The following is a 16,757-nucleotide window of genomic DNA, read 5'->3' on the forward strand; positions in this document are numbered from 1 at the left end:
GGCGGAGTTTGGCCGAGAAAAAAGTCTGCACAGTCTGTCATCAACTTCACCACTTCAGTTTCTGTGGGAATGATGACCAGAAGGAGGAGAGCAGCGAGGGCCAGGAGGCGCTGCGCCTCCAGTGATGCCATCTCGCAGGAAGAACTGCATCATCGAATCAGAGAGAACGGAAAAACATGCCATCATCACACTGAAGCTACGTCTGCTGTTGATTTCTTGAGCCACAGTGAGAATCTGACTGTGGAATGTCAAGTTCTAATATGTTCTTGACTGATGATCTGAAGATCCATCATAATAACACCGGTTCAGTCACACTTTATGTATAAATTATTTCTGTTACAAGGTGAAGGCTTTCACTTAAAGAAAGAAAAACTTATTGACTTTTCCTTGTGAAGCCTGTTCCATGTTCATCACTGCATCATTTATTCAAAACTAGTTGCATCCTTAAAAAAGATGTTTGCAAAATTTAATAAAGTACATTCACATTTTCTTTTCTTTTTTTTTTAACTTGATGGATTTTGATCAATTTAAGGTTAAAAAATGTGGTGAAATCGTTTTTTGTACTTTCAATAATGACGGGAGAATAAAAAAAATGCATCATGTTAAGTTTCCCACATAGATACCGGATACTTCTGGATAATGTATTCGCATCTTTGCGAGAAAGACCAAGTAACTCTACAAAAATGAGAAGCCGAAAGACTTCAAAGAGATGGAGAATTGCAGCACAGAGATGCAAAATCACCAAAATTAAATGCAAACAAGCACAAAGAGATGCAACGCCACAGAAATGAGACACAAACAGCCCAAACAATGAGGAAAAAGACATGCGAAACAGATCAGCAATGATCATAAAAACACAGAAAATGGTCACAAAGACAAAGAAATATCAAACATTTGTTGGTGCTACCAGCAGGTAGACACATCAGGAATGTTACTTCATGTGCAGACAGGACTTGGTCAGAGGTTTTTTTAATTTTCATCTGTCTAATTGTATTTAAGCTGTATGAAAACTTTTAGGAAAATGCTTAATAATGGAGCTCTGACACACAAAAGGACTTTGTGTTCTGAGATTTAAATATTTGTTAGATGACGATGAAGTATAAAAATAAACATGACAGCTGTGCCATCTGTAATTTCTGCAAATTTGTGTTTAAATAAATTACAAGTACCAACATAAATAAAACCAACAGAAAAACTGAAAGACATCTTGCCTCCCCTCAGCCTTCCCGACAATCAGATGAAGACGTGTCCTCAGGATCGCACAGCAGAAGAAACAAGACGGTCAGCCCTTAAATATGAACTGATCCTGAGGGGACGTCTGATGTATTTACTGTCAGCAGCAGTTTTACTCTTTGTTAACCTCCTCAGTCAGAGTTAAGTGGATCATTTCTGAAAAGCAGCGTTCGTAGAAATCTCTTGTTCCTCTTTTCTGTGACCAGCTTTTAAGGTCATGGATGTGACAGCCATCGCCCCGTGGAAACACAATCCTCTTCCAACATTTGTGTCTGTAAAACTTACATCCTGCATTATTGTAAAAAAAAAAAAAATTGTGCCTTTAATAATGATGGTGGAATAACAAGAATACTCAAAATGACGTTTAGTTTTCTACAAAGACAGCGGATACTTTCTGATAATTGCATCTATGTGAGAAAGACCTGTTAACTTTACTGTCTTCACTGCCGATAATACATATCCCAGGAAGAGACACAAAAAAAAGCCAAATTGAGACAGAAAATAGATGTCAAATAGCCACAAAGAGATACAAGGGCAACCAAAGATGCAAAATGACCAAAATGAGAGATAAAGAAACCATAAAGACATACAAAACAAGCACAAAGACACAGAGTAGCCATTAAAAAACTGGCAAAATTACCAAAATGAGCCAAAAAAAAGTCTAAAATGTGACACAAATGAGATGTAAATCTACTAAAAGGAGAGAAATGACTTCAAAGAGATAGAAAATGGCCGTAAAGAAATGTAAAAATATAACCACAATGAGACAAATGTGACAAAAAGAGGAACAAAACGACCGTATTGGACAAAAAATACAATAAAAGAGACATATTGTGGCCACAAACACAGGCAAAATGATCAAAATAATCAAAGTGTGGCACAAATAAGATGCAAAACCAGAAAAATGAGAAGCAGAAATACCCCAAAAAGATGGACAGTTGCAACACAGAGATGCAAAACAATCAAAACTGAAAACTGCAAACAGCCACAAAGAGATGCAAAACCATCAAAATGAGATACAAAGAGGACCAAAGAGACCCAGCATGGCTATAACGATGAGCAAAACAATTTAAAAGATCAAAATGGGACAAAAAAATGACCAGAAAGAGAGGCAACAAAGAGACATAGCATCACCAAAAAGAGACCAAACAAGGTCCAACAGTGGCCGTGAAGACGAGTAAAATGGCCACCAAACGAGAAAAACGCAGCAAGAAGATGCAACACAACCAAAAATGAGAAAAACAATCCTGGAGAGATAAAACAGAAATAAAAAAAACATCAACGAGAGACGACTGAAACCAACTGCAAGCAATCCCAAAGAGATGCAAAACGATTTAAACGACTTAAAGCGACAGAGACTGGCCACAAATACAGTGAAAATGACCAAAATAAGCCACTAATTAGATGCCAAACCACCAAAATGATACGCAAAATGACCCAGAAGAGATGAAGAATGGCTACAAAGAGATGCAAAGTCACCAATATGGTACAAAACAAGCTCTCATAAAGAGACAACATGACCAGTATGAGACAAAAACCTCAAACACAAAGACGCAAATGACCGCAATGAAATGAAAACAACCATAAAGAGATGCAAAATGCGAGACACAAAAGCAAACAAAGAAAGACATAATGATCATAAAGACACCGATCAGCCACAAGGAGAGGCAAAGCAAAATGGCCAGAGGCAAACAGTCCCAGACAGATGCAAAAACCATCAAAACGAGACACTTCATGATCAAAATGGAGAAAGAAATGATCAGAAAGAGGTGGGAGATGACCAAACAATGCCTACAGACAGACGAGATGATCCAACCATAGACATGTAAAATGACCACAGAGACAGAAAAGGCAGCAAAACAACCAAAGAGATACAAAATCACCTTCAAGAGACACAGCATGGTGCAAAACGACCAAAATTTAATGCAAACAACCACAAAGAGAGGCAAAGCCCTACAAAAATACGACAGGAAGGGACTAAAAACACCTGAAAGGAGACACAAAACAACCTCAAGAGACGCAAAATGACTGCAAAGAATTCATAGAACAGGATGATAAAGGATGATAGAACCATCGATGATAAAGGATAAATAACCACAAAATGATGCAGGTATTTACAAGATACACATTTAAAGACAAAAAAAAACCAACAACAACAACCACAATCTGCATTACCTTCAGTCGGGGAGTTCTGCTGCCCTTTGGGGCCTTTCACACAGTGAGTGTTATGAAGAAGTTATGACGTTGGTAGAGTTCATTCAGCCCCGAGTCGGTCTGCAAGGCAACGTACTGCTTTACAAAGATAATTACAGAGAGTTTAGAAACAGGACTGATGATTAAAAACTAAAAACAAGACAGAAATACAAAGAAATAAGTGAATTTACAAACCAATCCTAATACGAACACCAAAGACAAAAGCCAGAATGTGGTCAGAGGAGGGACGAAGGAAAGGAGAAGCGCTCCATCACTCCTGGTTCAGCAAAGCAGTAAGTGAAAACCAAACTGATGCGCTTCTATTTTACTGTTAAAACAAGAATGTTTCTCAGAACTGCCATAAAAAAAAAAAACACAAGATCATGCTGAGGCTGGAGGGATTTTTGGGAAATATAAACTGTAGCGTCTTTATTTAGGAGAAACAAAAGAGCATCATTACATCCTTTAGAAACTGCTGACTTTTCTGATATGCTCGGAACAGACGCTCACAGATAAAAGGTGGGAAACAAATTCAACAAAGAGATCCGGTGTTCAGAATGTGACACCTGGACGGAGGTAAAACTGACCTGGAGTCAGTTTTTAACAGAACTCAGATGTGCTTTTCTTCCTAAAATGTCATGAGTCTATCTGCTGCACTGATGAAGCTCTGAGGCTCACAAAGGATGAAGCATGAAGTGCTGCTTGAACCACAGTGACCGAGCAGGAAACAGCAAACAGACGTCCAGAGGAAAGACCTCGGCAGCACAGCAGAGACCAGAGACAATAACAACACAGCAGTCAACAGTGTTGGTGTAATTCCTCTCCCTGCCAGAAGGGGGAGACTAAAGATTTAAGAAAAACGCTATAAAGGTTTATTATCATCACATTCCTTCTGTCGCTTACATTCTCTCTTCCAAACATGTCAGAACACCGACTTCCTGTCCGTCACATTGTGTTGTCTGTAACCTGCAGTGCTTCTGAAGCTGATATTTGCACAAATAGACAAAGTTTGAATTTTACTCGAGACACTGAATGACAGACGAGGCGACAATGTGATCTACAAAACAGGAAAGCAAATACTACTTCAAATGAAATGGCAAATGTTTGAACTTTAAAAGCAAAAAACATTTTCAAAAACCTGAATGGCGACGATCAAAACACATGCATGACCAACGCGTTGTGTGTTTTCTTTTTTTTTACAAAAACAAGACCGATGCAGTCGAGCGAATACAAGCTCCACTTTGTAGAAAACTGACATCAGAAGAAGCCTACGTTACACGACTTTACCCTGACAGACACAGTGTTAGTAGAAAGCTCTGTACACAAACTCACACGTTTTTATCAACACATTTTTACAGAACAGTGCAAAATTAGAATTTATACGACAGTAACAATAGTATTAAAAAGCACCCTGCTGAGTATCTGTGGAGAGTATTGGTCCGTCTACATTCAGGAGGAAACATGCTACCTTTTACTACTGGACATTCACCAACTACTCTTTAAGTTCATATCTTTACAAACCAAACAGGTTTAGTGTTTATTTAATACGTTGATGCACACGAGGCCAAAGTGGTTCGTTAGCTGATTAGCTGCATTTTAATGACCTGACCTGAATATTTCATAGTTTTGGATTCTCAGATGTGAAGATGGGTTGCTCTTCTGTTGAACTGTCTGTAATAATTTGGCTGTTTGAAGCACTGATCAAATCAATCAATCAAGAAAATAATCACACAATTGATCCATTAAGAAAATAAACAGTTATGTCGTTTTATAAAATATAGCGTTTTTACACATTTATATTTACATAAAAACAATCTAAATAAGCTTCATCGACTAAATATAGCAAATGCTGGTTCACATTTATTCATCACCAACAACAGCATAATTAGATATTATACCGTTTTGTATTATATCTGTTTTAATTATTCTATAAAGTCTGTGTGCATTTTATTGAACTTCACTGTTTTACTCAGCTACATTTTAATCAGCTGTATTCTGTATTATTGTACTATTAATACCGTAATAATAATATCCCATTATCTTTTACTCATAATTATTAATACAGCTTTAATTAAAATAGTTTTGATCCGATTTTAAAGGATGAACAGCTTCAAGTTCAAAGACCAGAAACCTGAATGATTTAACTGCACAGAGAAAAGGTTTTACAAATACAAGCACCTGTTTGAAATGAACAATGTATGAGTTTTTTTTTTTTTAATGGTTTTACAAAGAATTGAGTTATAAGCAGCAGAGTCGCTCTCAGGATGAGGAAACTGTCGGTGCTAATCTGGCTCACTGCAACGTTTTCTCACTGATAATAAAATAGCTTAGAAGTGTTTTGTTTTGGTTTTTTTCTACTTTAAAAAAGAGCAAAAACAAGAAGGATTTGTTTTTGTTGATAAACGGCCTCATGGAAGTGGAACTAAGAGATGCTCACTTCTCCCAAATTCATCTCTGGTTTAGCAGATTTCACATTTTAGTTTATCAGTAATTACGAGTACAGATATCAAGGCCAGAGTTTATAGTCATGATATGTTTAATGTCACTCTGACCAAACTTTGGGTTTTATTCGGACGTCTCCTCGCTGCACTCTCTCTTCACCTCCTTAGATCAGCGGCTCCAAGTCTTCGTGGAGGTCTTCCAGGACAGTGTATCGGTTGCTAGACGTGATCGAGGTGGTGTTTCTACGCACGGTTTTGGCTCCGCTTGGCCGAGGCCGAGGCTCAGACAAACTCCTGGAACGGATGCGATGCTTCTCCTCTGAGGTGGACGGAGCGGCAGCACTGCTCGTCGGAAGAGAAGGACAGCTGTCATGAGTGCTTGTTTTTGTCGGGGGACCAGGCGGCGGGCTCTGGCGTGAAGCGACAGGGTTTCGATCCTTGCTCCTGGTCGCGGACTTGTCAGATTTTGGACTGTTGAGGGTGGTTGAGGCTGCTGGTTTTGGGTTGCTGTCTTGGTCAGTCCCTCTTGGTGGTTGGCTAACGAGATTTGAGACGTCTGGTGAGGATGTGGAGTCGGCTATAGACGGGCTGTTCTGCGAGACGGGATTCTGTCTCGATTTGAGGCCTTTCAGCTCGTCAGCCTGTCGGCGGATGATCCTGTCTTTTTCCTGAATTTTAGACTTCAGCTCTCTATTGGCTCTCAGCAGCTCCTCGTATGTGAGGGTTTCAGCCTGGTTCCCTTGGCGGTTCGCTCCTGCAGCTCTGCTTGCTGTATAACGGCCGTTGGACCGTGGCGGCTCTGACACTTTTTGTTTTTTCCCTGTGAATACAGAAAACATTCCGTTCAAACTTGCTTCTTTCCTGACGGTTCACTGTTCTCACAAACAATAGAAATGTTTCCTCCTCGTCTGTGTTCATTTACCTTTGTGGTGGTGTGTGTTTAAACTCTCTACTTCTTGTGCTGTATACATTTAAACCTGTAAGTTACAGCATTTGCTGTTAACGTGCTGCAGCAGCTAAAGCCGTGATCACACCAGGCTCCAAATTCAGTTTCTCCAACGGAGATTAGCAGAGCTGCTTGTGGAGGAAAAGTAAAGCTGCGTCCTAAACCACATACTTTCGCTTTTTTCTTTAAGCGTGTTTAATGTTTGACCATCGCAGTCTGTGGTGATGGAGACAGAAACAAGAAGTCCAACATGGAGGAGGCCTCTGCAGCTGATCAGCTGTGCTGCACCACCTGCAATGCTCTGCAGTTAGTTGGAAACAAGGGTCGAATGGAATAAACATGTGTTTAATATAAACTGAACTTACTGTCCATTTAGCGGGGAAGCTAAGCTAACTGACTCAGACAGCTTCAAACTTGTTTTGCAACGCAAAAGCAAAAAATGGTGAAACTAGAATTATCACTTTGCAGCTGTTTGTTTCTGCCACCAAGTTTACGTCCCTGTTTCCCTCCATTCCTGAGCTGGGATGAAAAAAAAAAAAGAAAAAACTTTTTAGACAATATGACATCAATCAGCCACAGCCTTAAAACCACTTCCTGACAGGTGAAGTCAGTGAAGCTGTGTTGTAAACCTGAAGAAATCCTCCCAAGGCGCCACGACTGTCACTGGAGATTAAAAAAGCGTTCGTGTTGTTTTCGCTGCTTTTCTTGGTCTTCTGTGATCAGTAAAATGCGTTTTGCAAAAGACCTCTGATGTCGTGACGTCCAGCTTTGGGACGATGTGACGGGTCAGTTTGTTCAATATTCTGAGACTGTGATGAGCTCTTTGATGATTAATTCGTTTGTCAAAAACATAACATAAAAACATGCTCTTATGCTCACGACTCACCACGGCGGCAACGCATGTAGAGTAGAACAGCAGCGATAACTAATCCAACCGCAATTAGAGCGAACATTGTAATAACAACAGTTTTAACGGCTTGAGTCCAGCGTTTCATGCAGTTTTCTGTAATGATAAACCAAAAAAACATTGCATTAGAAAATAATAATATCACAAATAATACAATACATGGGAACCCCTGAATGATATGATGTAATGTATAACGCTGCTTTTTCGGTTTTACCACAATGAAATATTCGCCTCCCAAAAATGTTGTCAAAATAACACAACACACTGAAATAACTGGGTGACACTGCAGCTTTCACTGAGCTTGGAAAATCTAGTTTTCGACTCGTTTTCGTACTTTTAGGGCAATTCGGGGTTTAATTTTTATCTCATTTAGTTTTCGTTGCTTCATTACTGAGGCCTCCAAAACTCAATGCACGACAAGTTTAAAAACAAAAAAGGTTAAACGTGTTTTTAAAAAGATGCAGCTTTTTGAAAACACTACAGATTAGAGCTCAACTAGACAAAAACAACAGCTTTAACAGAATGACTGACACAAAAAGCTGCGCTACAACAGTTTTGATCCACATTTAGAACGGAAATAAGAAATAAATTCAACAGCATATGTAAGGACTGAAGCCCAGACGTGAGCGCAGGTCTTAGTTAATGCAGCTGACACAGGTGCTCCAGCTCCAGTGTACCTGGTATGTACATCTTTGTGTCTCTGGTCTTGTTGATCTCAGAATGGTGCACTCTGCATGTGACACTGCAAAAAAAAAGACACAAGTTCAGTTAGTTTTCTCCTGGAAGATCATTTTTAAACTCCTCACTGTCTGGAAACGTGGCCCACTCCGCTGAGACGGCCGCTGCTGGAATCTAAACTTCCATTAAGGTTGAAAATGAAACTGAAGTTGAACCTGTTTGTAGCAGTCGCTCTCCTGGTGACGTTGAAACATTCCCCGGAGCGTGGAGCTGTTCGGGGTTTCTCAGCATCGATCTCTTGTCCCTGCTCGTCCAGAAACGTGATCAGAGGCTGCGACGGCCAGCAGTGTTTGACCTCGCACTGCAGAGTCGCTCCACCGTCCTCATCTGAAACAACTGAGAGCGTCGGCTCGGGGACAGCACCTGCAAGAATTGGTCAAAATGTGGTCTTTAAAACTTCCAAACAGTTAGAGGGTGTTAGGATGTACTGAGGCTCCACAAGCTCTACATGATGTCAGTACATGTACCATCGACCAGCTGCAGTACCTGGTCGTTCCACCAGGTGGCGCCTCTTACTGTTTAACTCTGTAGAGACCAGAGGAGGCGTCACTCAGACTACAGGCCATTCATGTTGGCAGCAGAGAGCATTGTGGGAGTTCAGCTGGCAACGGGACCATGACAGAGACTTCCAGTGTTCCTTTGATTGATTGATACTGACTCAGGAAACCAAAATCAAAATCTACATCCATCGTGTTCCGCCACATGATTCCTGCTGGTGTTTGGTCACACATCCATAAAGCGCTTGCTTGGCCTGTCTGGGTGCCTTTCAGAGCGCACTGACGACATGCTTGGCTGCCAGGTTTGACATTTAACACGTTATAAGCTGTGCGTCTGTTGCAGCAGCAATTCACATAAATCACAAAAATTAAAACAAAACACAGATTTACAATCATACACAGTCTTTATAATCCCTATTGTTAGTTAGCACGCGTCTAAAGCAAGCTGCATTTAAAAGCCAGTAAAATATTCAGTTATTGGCTTCAATGATAAATCATTTGACGATCAAACAGCTTTGAGTTGCAGCACCAACAGCGCCCGTAGTGCCTCCGCCTTCATTCTGATGTCTGCAGATAAACACAGATCATGATCTGTTCCTGCAGGATTTAATGCGCTGGACTGGTGCCACGCGATTGGCTGACTGGACAAAGAATGAGCAGGTTTAGAGGTGTTCCTCATGAAGCGACCGGTTCATGTACGAACGCTGTTGTTGAACCTCTGACAGCAGAAACTCCAGCAAGTTACTGTCGTGAACCAACAAGTACTTGAACGCGTGATGCTCTGTGTTGGCAAATTGTTGCTTTTCACTTGGTTCCTGTTGAACAACTGAACAAACAGGATGTAACACGTTCAGACAGGACAGATATTGTCCGTTTAGATAAATCCGTTTCATGATACAGACATGCCAGCCTTCGACTAAATACTGTTCTATGGTTTATGCAGCGGAGGACACTGCCAGGTTGATATTTAAAACTAATTAGTTTTGATTCGACCAAATTAAGACTCATGTTTAGACACTGTTTTTGATCATTTTTAAACACTTAGGTATTGTCGGTCTTGCCAGACTAGCTGTGTGTCCACAGTTCCAGCCGCTACGCTAACCAACTGCTAGCACCAGCTTTCTATGCAGCATTCAGACGAGACAGCTCCTCATCCAACTCTACACAGGAATGTCATGCACACTGTTCTGGGAGAAGCCCTCAGCTTCATGATTAACTTCAGAAGTTCCTGAACACACCGATACCATCAGGCCTGTGCTGCACCACCATGCCTGCATCTACAGCGTTTGACTGGACGTACCGACGACCAGCTCCAGCGTGGAGACGACCTTCCGCTCCTTCTTCTGCAGAACCACGCACTGATACTTTCCCCCGTCGGACAGCTGCAGGTTGGAAATCCTCAGCGAGATGTTTCCATGTTTCAGTTCGTTCATGAGCAGGTTTGTCCGGAACTCGAAGTCCGGATGTTTCATCTCGAAGGTCTCGCAGCCGTCCCGGTACAAGAAGGTGATGTTTGGAGACAGCCCTTCCTTGGACCACTCGACCGTGGGCAGCTCATCGCTGAGAAAGATGCTGCAGGGCAGAACGACAGTTTCACCCACGATGGCGATGATCTTCGTTGGTTTAATACCTGCTGAGACAACAAACAAACACGGTGGAGCTGATTAATAGATTTTTTCAGTCAAATCCCACCAATAGACATCAGTACGATCCATTCAGCCCAGACCCAGTTATTCCTTCACATCAGTGAACCAAAGCACTGACCTGGATGATCTTACAGGACCATGAACACAACACCTTGCTGCGTATTCATGTGTTTGAATCCCTGCAGCTCAAGCACACCGGCTCACCTACGACTGCTCAAATGACTGGAAACTGAGAAGCTTGCAAGTCAAACTAGGTGCAAGGTGAATATTTTTTTTTCTTTCTGTACAAAAACATTGGGAAGAAGGCCACTGAAAGGCAGCATCATTGTTTTATACTTTATTCTAACACAAACAATACAAATGGACATTTTATGGGTGTTTTTAATGAAACATTTGCTGAACAACAAACGTGTTTAATGCGTTTTGTTTCCAGGCTGCTCCTGGTCACAGCCACAAGTTTGGGAAAGAAAGTTCTAAAAGCCTTCGTCTTGAATCGTGACACAAGCAGTTCTTACGCTGTGCAGGACTGATGCCAAACACATCATGTGTTTGGCATCAGTCCTGCTGTGGTTGTGCAACATGAAAACACACATTCCCAACAGCCTTTTAATCAAACCTTAATCATCACAACTGAACTCTTGACCCAAATAAAGCTGCTCCGACTGAGTCTGACCTGAATCTAAAAACCAATCCTCAGACTGAGCTTCACAACAACAACATGTTACCGTTCCTCGTAAAGTCTGTCCACAAAGACAGAAATCACACACGGTGCCGCGCGAATGTTTCATTTTCCTCTTTTCTCTGCAGATTTCTGAGAAATCAGTCGACCTCATCTGACGCTCTTGAACTTTTTGCACGACATGAGTCACATGTTGTGTGTGTGGTCCGACAATTACTGTAACTGAACCACAAAAAAGAGCCCTGAGATTTTGTCTGCAGCGACTCGACTTTAGGACACTGAAACACAGGAAGTGATACTCCTGAGAACGTCATTGGTGTGAAACGTAAAGATCGTTTCAACCAATTTCACACACAGCCTCAGAACTCAGCAACATTCATCAGCCGGCATTTGATGGAGAAACATCAACTGCCGGCTGCTGTTTTTCATCCAGAGATCAGACACTCAGACTTCCAGGATTTCATGCATAACAAACCTAAAGAACCAATCCTGTCATTATTCCTCTACAGCTTTGGTTTCCAGTGAACTGGCCGACGTTTGCTCGATAAAACCATAGAAACAGGAAACTGAACTGATCAAAAAAGCCAATTTAAAGATTTCAATATCAATCATAGACTTAAACTATCACATCCTGTTTAACCAAATATCACAAAGTGAAACAAAAAGAGACATTTTTGGTGTCAAAAATATCCCTTTCTGTGATTACGTTGAACAAAAACCCCACAGGATGAACTGAGCTGAACTAAAAGCCAGTCAGGAGCTGATTCGACACCAAATCCATGCACAGCAACAACACAAAGACGCTGCACAAACCACAACCTGAGGCCAGTCAACACGCTGCACATGGAGCCAGACGTGGTGCAGTACGAGCAGCGGCCGGAACCGCATCAGTCAAAGCAGGAACCACAACAGAGAAGGCGTAGCTGTAATGATGGCACCGTGATATTAGCAGGAACAGTAGTCACAGAGTTAACAACAGCAGCATTGACAGTACAATCATTGTTTCAGGTAGTGAGTGAACTTGCAGAGCTACAACAGACATCAACAAGCTGCGAGTCAAAACTGTGAGTCACGCCAGCAAATATTCCAGCAATGATGAAGCAACAGCTGTAAACTTCCCCTTCAAAGAATCCAAAAACCTCCGCAGTCTCAGGCAACTTCAAGTCAACCACACGATCTGGAATTTAACCACTTTGGCAATCAAGGCGTGCAGGTGATACTTCAGACGCTGACACAACAATGACAGGAAACACAACTTGCACACAAATCTGATGCACAGACCACAACAAACACCCAAAATTAGTCCTCGGCAGCATTTTGTCAAAATAACTTCAAAAACAAAATAGAATTGCGGCCTTGTCTTGTCAAACCTGCCACACATCAGCTTCTACTGATGCTAGAGGCCTCGAAAGTTGGAGAAGTGTCGACCAAAGACTGTATTTTCAGTAGGAAATATGGATCCATCCTTATTTAAATGAAGGGAACATTTAGCTTAACATCAATTCAGCTCCACTTCTGGGGCATTGATCTGTCTTGTTAGGAAGTGAAGTGGGTGAATCATTTTGTTGTCCAACCACTGACATGCACCGTGTAATCTACTGAGAACAAAATGACATGAGAATGAAGTGTTCTCCTACATTTTTGGAGCATCACATATGGACATAAACACTTGGAGGACTTTTCTGGACCCTTGTTTGAAAATGATGCACTTTTTCCCATTTCCCAGGGCCGATGCTGAACAATTCAGCCTCTGTGGGATCCATTCAGTCATTGAGATCTGCTGGAAACTCTTCTGTGTGTGTCCTCACCACATGTCCTGGCTCTGAACCTGGACAGGTGAGACACACCTCTGAACACAGAAGTCACTCTGGGGCGGTGCAACAACATTTCTCCTACATTCTACCCTGAAGCAACTCCTTTGGTGATTTATTTTGCAAACTGTGAATATAGGCCAAAGGAAAAAAAGAGACTCCATCAGCTCAGGTTGCAGCGCAGACGTGTGAACGTGCAAACTCGGTTTACTTCCTCATCTGAAGACTTTACAGGAGACTTCCTCCAAAATACTTCAAACTTACTACGTTCATACATTCACCACAGACATGATTTGTGGCGGTAATGAGATCTGTAATTTGACTTACTGTCCCGTATCAACGAGATAAGATGTCAAACTATCTCCTGTAAACGCAACACGCCTTTGTAACCCGAGCTGCTCTCGGAGCCCCGTTTCCAGCCTGTATTCTATGTTTGTTCACATTACCGGAAAACAAACGACGCCGAATTACCCGTTAACGTCCATTCATCGCTGTGCATCGTTTGATGTTGTGCAAACTTTCACCGCATTGCGCGAAAAGTGAAGACTTTGTAAAAACCTGATGATTCTCGGGCGAGTTCTGCAGCGTTCCCATTCACGCCCTGTTGGCTCACCGTCCACACATCTCCGGTAAATTATGACATCCGCGTCTCAAGAAACTCGAAGATTGAGCTTCAGCTGCAGAGACGCCTTCAGAAGTTTCACAGAAAGCAGAAACTCACCTGCAGAGCCCGGAAACACGGCGGCCTCGAGCCACCTGCAGGCGAAGAGCAAAGAAACGAGGACGACTGAAAAGTTTAACATCTTGTTTCGGTCCCGACGGAGACGAACACCGGCGGCTCGGTCCTCAATCAGCTGGCCATTCAATGAAGATGCCTTCAAGACCACTCGGAAATAAGGCAGCTGCACATCTTCTGTTGTGCTCAACACAACAAACAAAACAGATAAATACCAGCAGAAATGTTTACCATCAAAATCAGCTGTAAGATTATTGTGACCCAACAGGTGAAGCTGAAATGAGTTCTAAGCTCCTAAATTAATCACCAACTATTTTTATCCAAAGTCTTATTTATTTATTTACTTATTTATTTATTTATTTATTTATTTATTTGAATCACTCTAAAAACCAACAGGTGCTGAACAACAACAATGTGCAGCTAAAATATCATAAAACACAAATAATAAAAGACAAATCTGAATAAAAGTCAACACGAACTAAAACCACTCAGATGAACTTAATTTCACAGATTACATGAAATCCAGCAGCACCTGTGTTCAGTCACGTGATCGATTCTTCTGCAGTTATTGGCCTTTATAGAAACGTGTGTCTTGTCAAAAAAAAAGAAATTGACAGTAACTCAATTCGACTCCAAGGAGTGAACACTTTACAGATAAAGTCGGTTTATTTTAATTGAACCACTTTGTTTATTGGAGCTTTAGTTTTAACACAACAATGAAAAACACACAAATAAGTATATTTACACACATAAGTAAAAATAAATAATAATAATAATAATATATTGGAGCTTTAGTTTTAACACAACAATGAAAAACACACAAATAAGTATATTTACACACATAAGTAAAAATAAATAATAATAATAATAATAATAATAATAATAATAATAATAATAATAATAAAGGACTGATCTCACCTTGACACGCAGCCACAGGGAGGTGACAGACGGTGAAGGAGCAGGTGTGTGAGATGAATTTACATGAAACTACTGAACATCCTAACAATCAGTTCCCTGACTGCAATTTATGAACCGATGCAGGCCGAAGATTAGATGTGATAAGATCGATTTAATGAAGAAAAAGTCTGAATTATCTGATTCCAGCTTTTCAAATGGGAAATCTGTCCTCCTCTAATTTCAGTCTTTGGGTTGTGCTCAGAACATCTTAGGACGCCCTCGTGTGCTTTGGGAAACACCATAAGCTACAAATAACATTTCACAGACAAAACAACCAATCGATTAATCCTCAGAACCACACACTCTGCTAAAAGACACGTTGTCGTTAAAAACAATAGCCAGAATAGCCCCATTAATCACAGACGGAAAGTGTCAAAACAGAACAAATCGTTGGATTTCCAACGGTCCGTGAACTAATCATGGGTGACTGCGGTTTCATCGAAACACTTAGACATGCATACGGTCGTCCTCAGATGTGTTTATATTCTCCCATTAAAGAAGGAAAACAACAGCAGTCACTGAAATAAACTGAAAGTGACAAAAGTAATAATAAATAAAAAATTATTGAAAATCATGACATTTGTTTTGGATTGTGGTTTAACAGAAATATATATATATATAAATATTTTTTTTAAAAACAACAAGAAGCCTGATGGGACCCGTAAACTAATATTTAGCTGAACAACCCTCTGAGCCAATCACTGCCATCAGGTGTTTCTGTAACTCTCAGTCAGACTTCTACACCTGTTGACAGGTATTCTGATTTCACTGCTCATCAGCAAAGTGCTCTCATTTGTCAGGGACAGTTTTTTTATTATTATTATTCTTATTGACTACAATTCAATAAGAAATGCTTTAATTCACTGAATTATAATTTAGCAAATTTTTATTTATTACTATTTTTTTCAGTTTCTCGTTATTTGAGTGACTGTTGTGAATTTGATGAATACATCTGAGGACGACTGTAAGCTTCAAAATCATGATATTTAGACAAAATGAGTCAGAAATAAGCAGCACTAAACAGACTCTGGTAAAAATCTGAGAAGCCGTGAGTAACTTTTCTCCAGACATAGGGGGTTTTTGGGTTTTTTTTTCCAGTATTAATGATGATGGGCACAAAAAAAATGCTCTCCATGTTTGCTCCAGCTTTTAGCGGTTTTTGAAAAATTACAAATCAAAGAAATTCCAGTGAATAATTATTGATTTATGGCATTTTAACAGCGTCACTCTGTTTGAGCCACAGTGAGGAAGAAGGTGCAAAAACAAAGGGCTTGTTAATGCAAACAGTGGCTGATGGTGAAGGCATGAGTTGTGCAGACTGTTGGTAAATAATTTTTTTTTTTCCTTTTATTGCTGTGAACAAACATTTGCTGCAGCTGGGAGCACTGGGAGCGTCTCTCTTCATATATTCATCATTCGATCCTTTCTTGGTTTAGAAATATTGATTAGAGCCGCTGCGACTGTCTCGATTGTTTGTGCATGTTTGTGTCATTCATTGTAAAAGTGTGCATGAAGGATTTCGTTTTGCAGACATGTGGATTTGTGGATGAAGCGATCACCCTGACAAGTGGGAGTAAGAAGTGAATGCATGTCTGTGATGTGTGACTCACTCACTATGGAGGCTCCCAGCTTCTTGAACATGAGGAACTCTGACAGCTACAGGATCACTACAGCGTGCTCTGCTGCTCACATGCATTTAGGTTCTGCTTTGGAAACATTCCTCTGGTCTGTAGCTTCTCTCTCATGCTCGCTGGACTGGGAGTGGTCCAACAGCTGATTTTGTATTTTCCCAGGATTCACAGTTATGAACCAAAACAAGAATTTCTCTCAAGGTGAACCTGAAGAACGAGTCTGTCAGTGTCGTCTCAGCCAAACCAGAGCTTCACTCATTTCATTTATCTATCATCTATGAAACCATTCCAGGATGAGTTCACAGATGTCCAAACGTACAGTTCAGCCTGATGCAGACATTT

The 16,757-nt window shown here is 40.8% G+C and overlaps 1 protein-coding gene across 2 annotated transcripts; it reads right to left on the minus strand.

The window, feature by feature from the left end:
• Positions 1-3,133: 3,133 nt before the first annotated feature.
• Positions 3,134-13,928, minus strand: LOC103363169 (butyrophilin subfamily 3 member A3-like). 2 transcript variants are annotated; one of them, XM_008289808.1, is made up of 6 exons: positions 13,813-13,928; positions 10,256-10,585; positions 8,614-8,821; positions 8,398-8,462; positions 7,700-7,816; positions 3,134-6,687 (listed from the first exon to the last, which is right to left on the minus strand). In XM_008289808.1, the coding sequence occupies exons 1-6, from the start codon at positions 13,892-13,894 to the stop codon at positions 6,032-6,034; spliced, it is 1,458 nt and encodes a 485-aa protein (XP_008288030.1). In that variant the 5' UTR covers positions 13,895-13,928; the 3' UTR covers positions 3,134-6,031. The 2 variants fall into 2 exon arrangements, with proteins under 2 accessions (XP_008288030.1, XP_008288029.1); XM_008289807.1 differs by having other exon boundaries at positions 10,256-10,588.
• Between the last annotated feature and the right edge of the window lie 2,829 nt (positions 13,929-16,757).

Source organism: Stegastes partitus, unplaced genomic scaffold, assembly GCF_000690725.1.
Source record: "Stegastes partitus isolate 25-593 unplaced genomic scaffold, Stegastes_partitus-1.0.2 Scaffold638, whole genome shotgun sequence".
Lineage (NCBI taxonomy): Eukaryota > Metazoa > Chordata > Actinopteri > Pomacentridae > Stegastes > Stegastes partitus.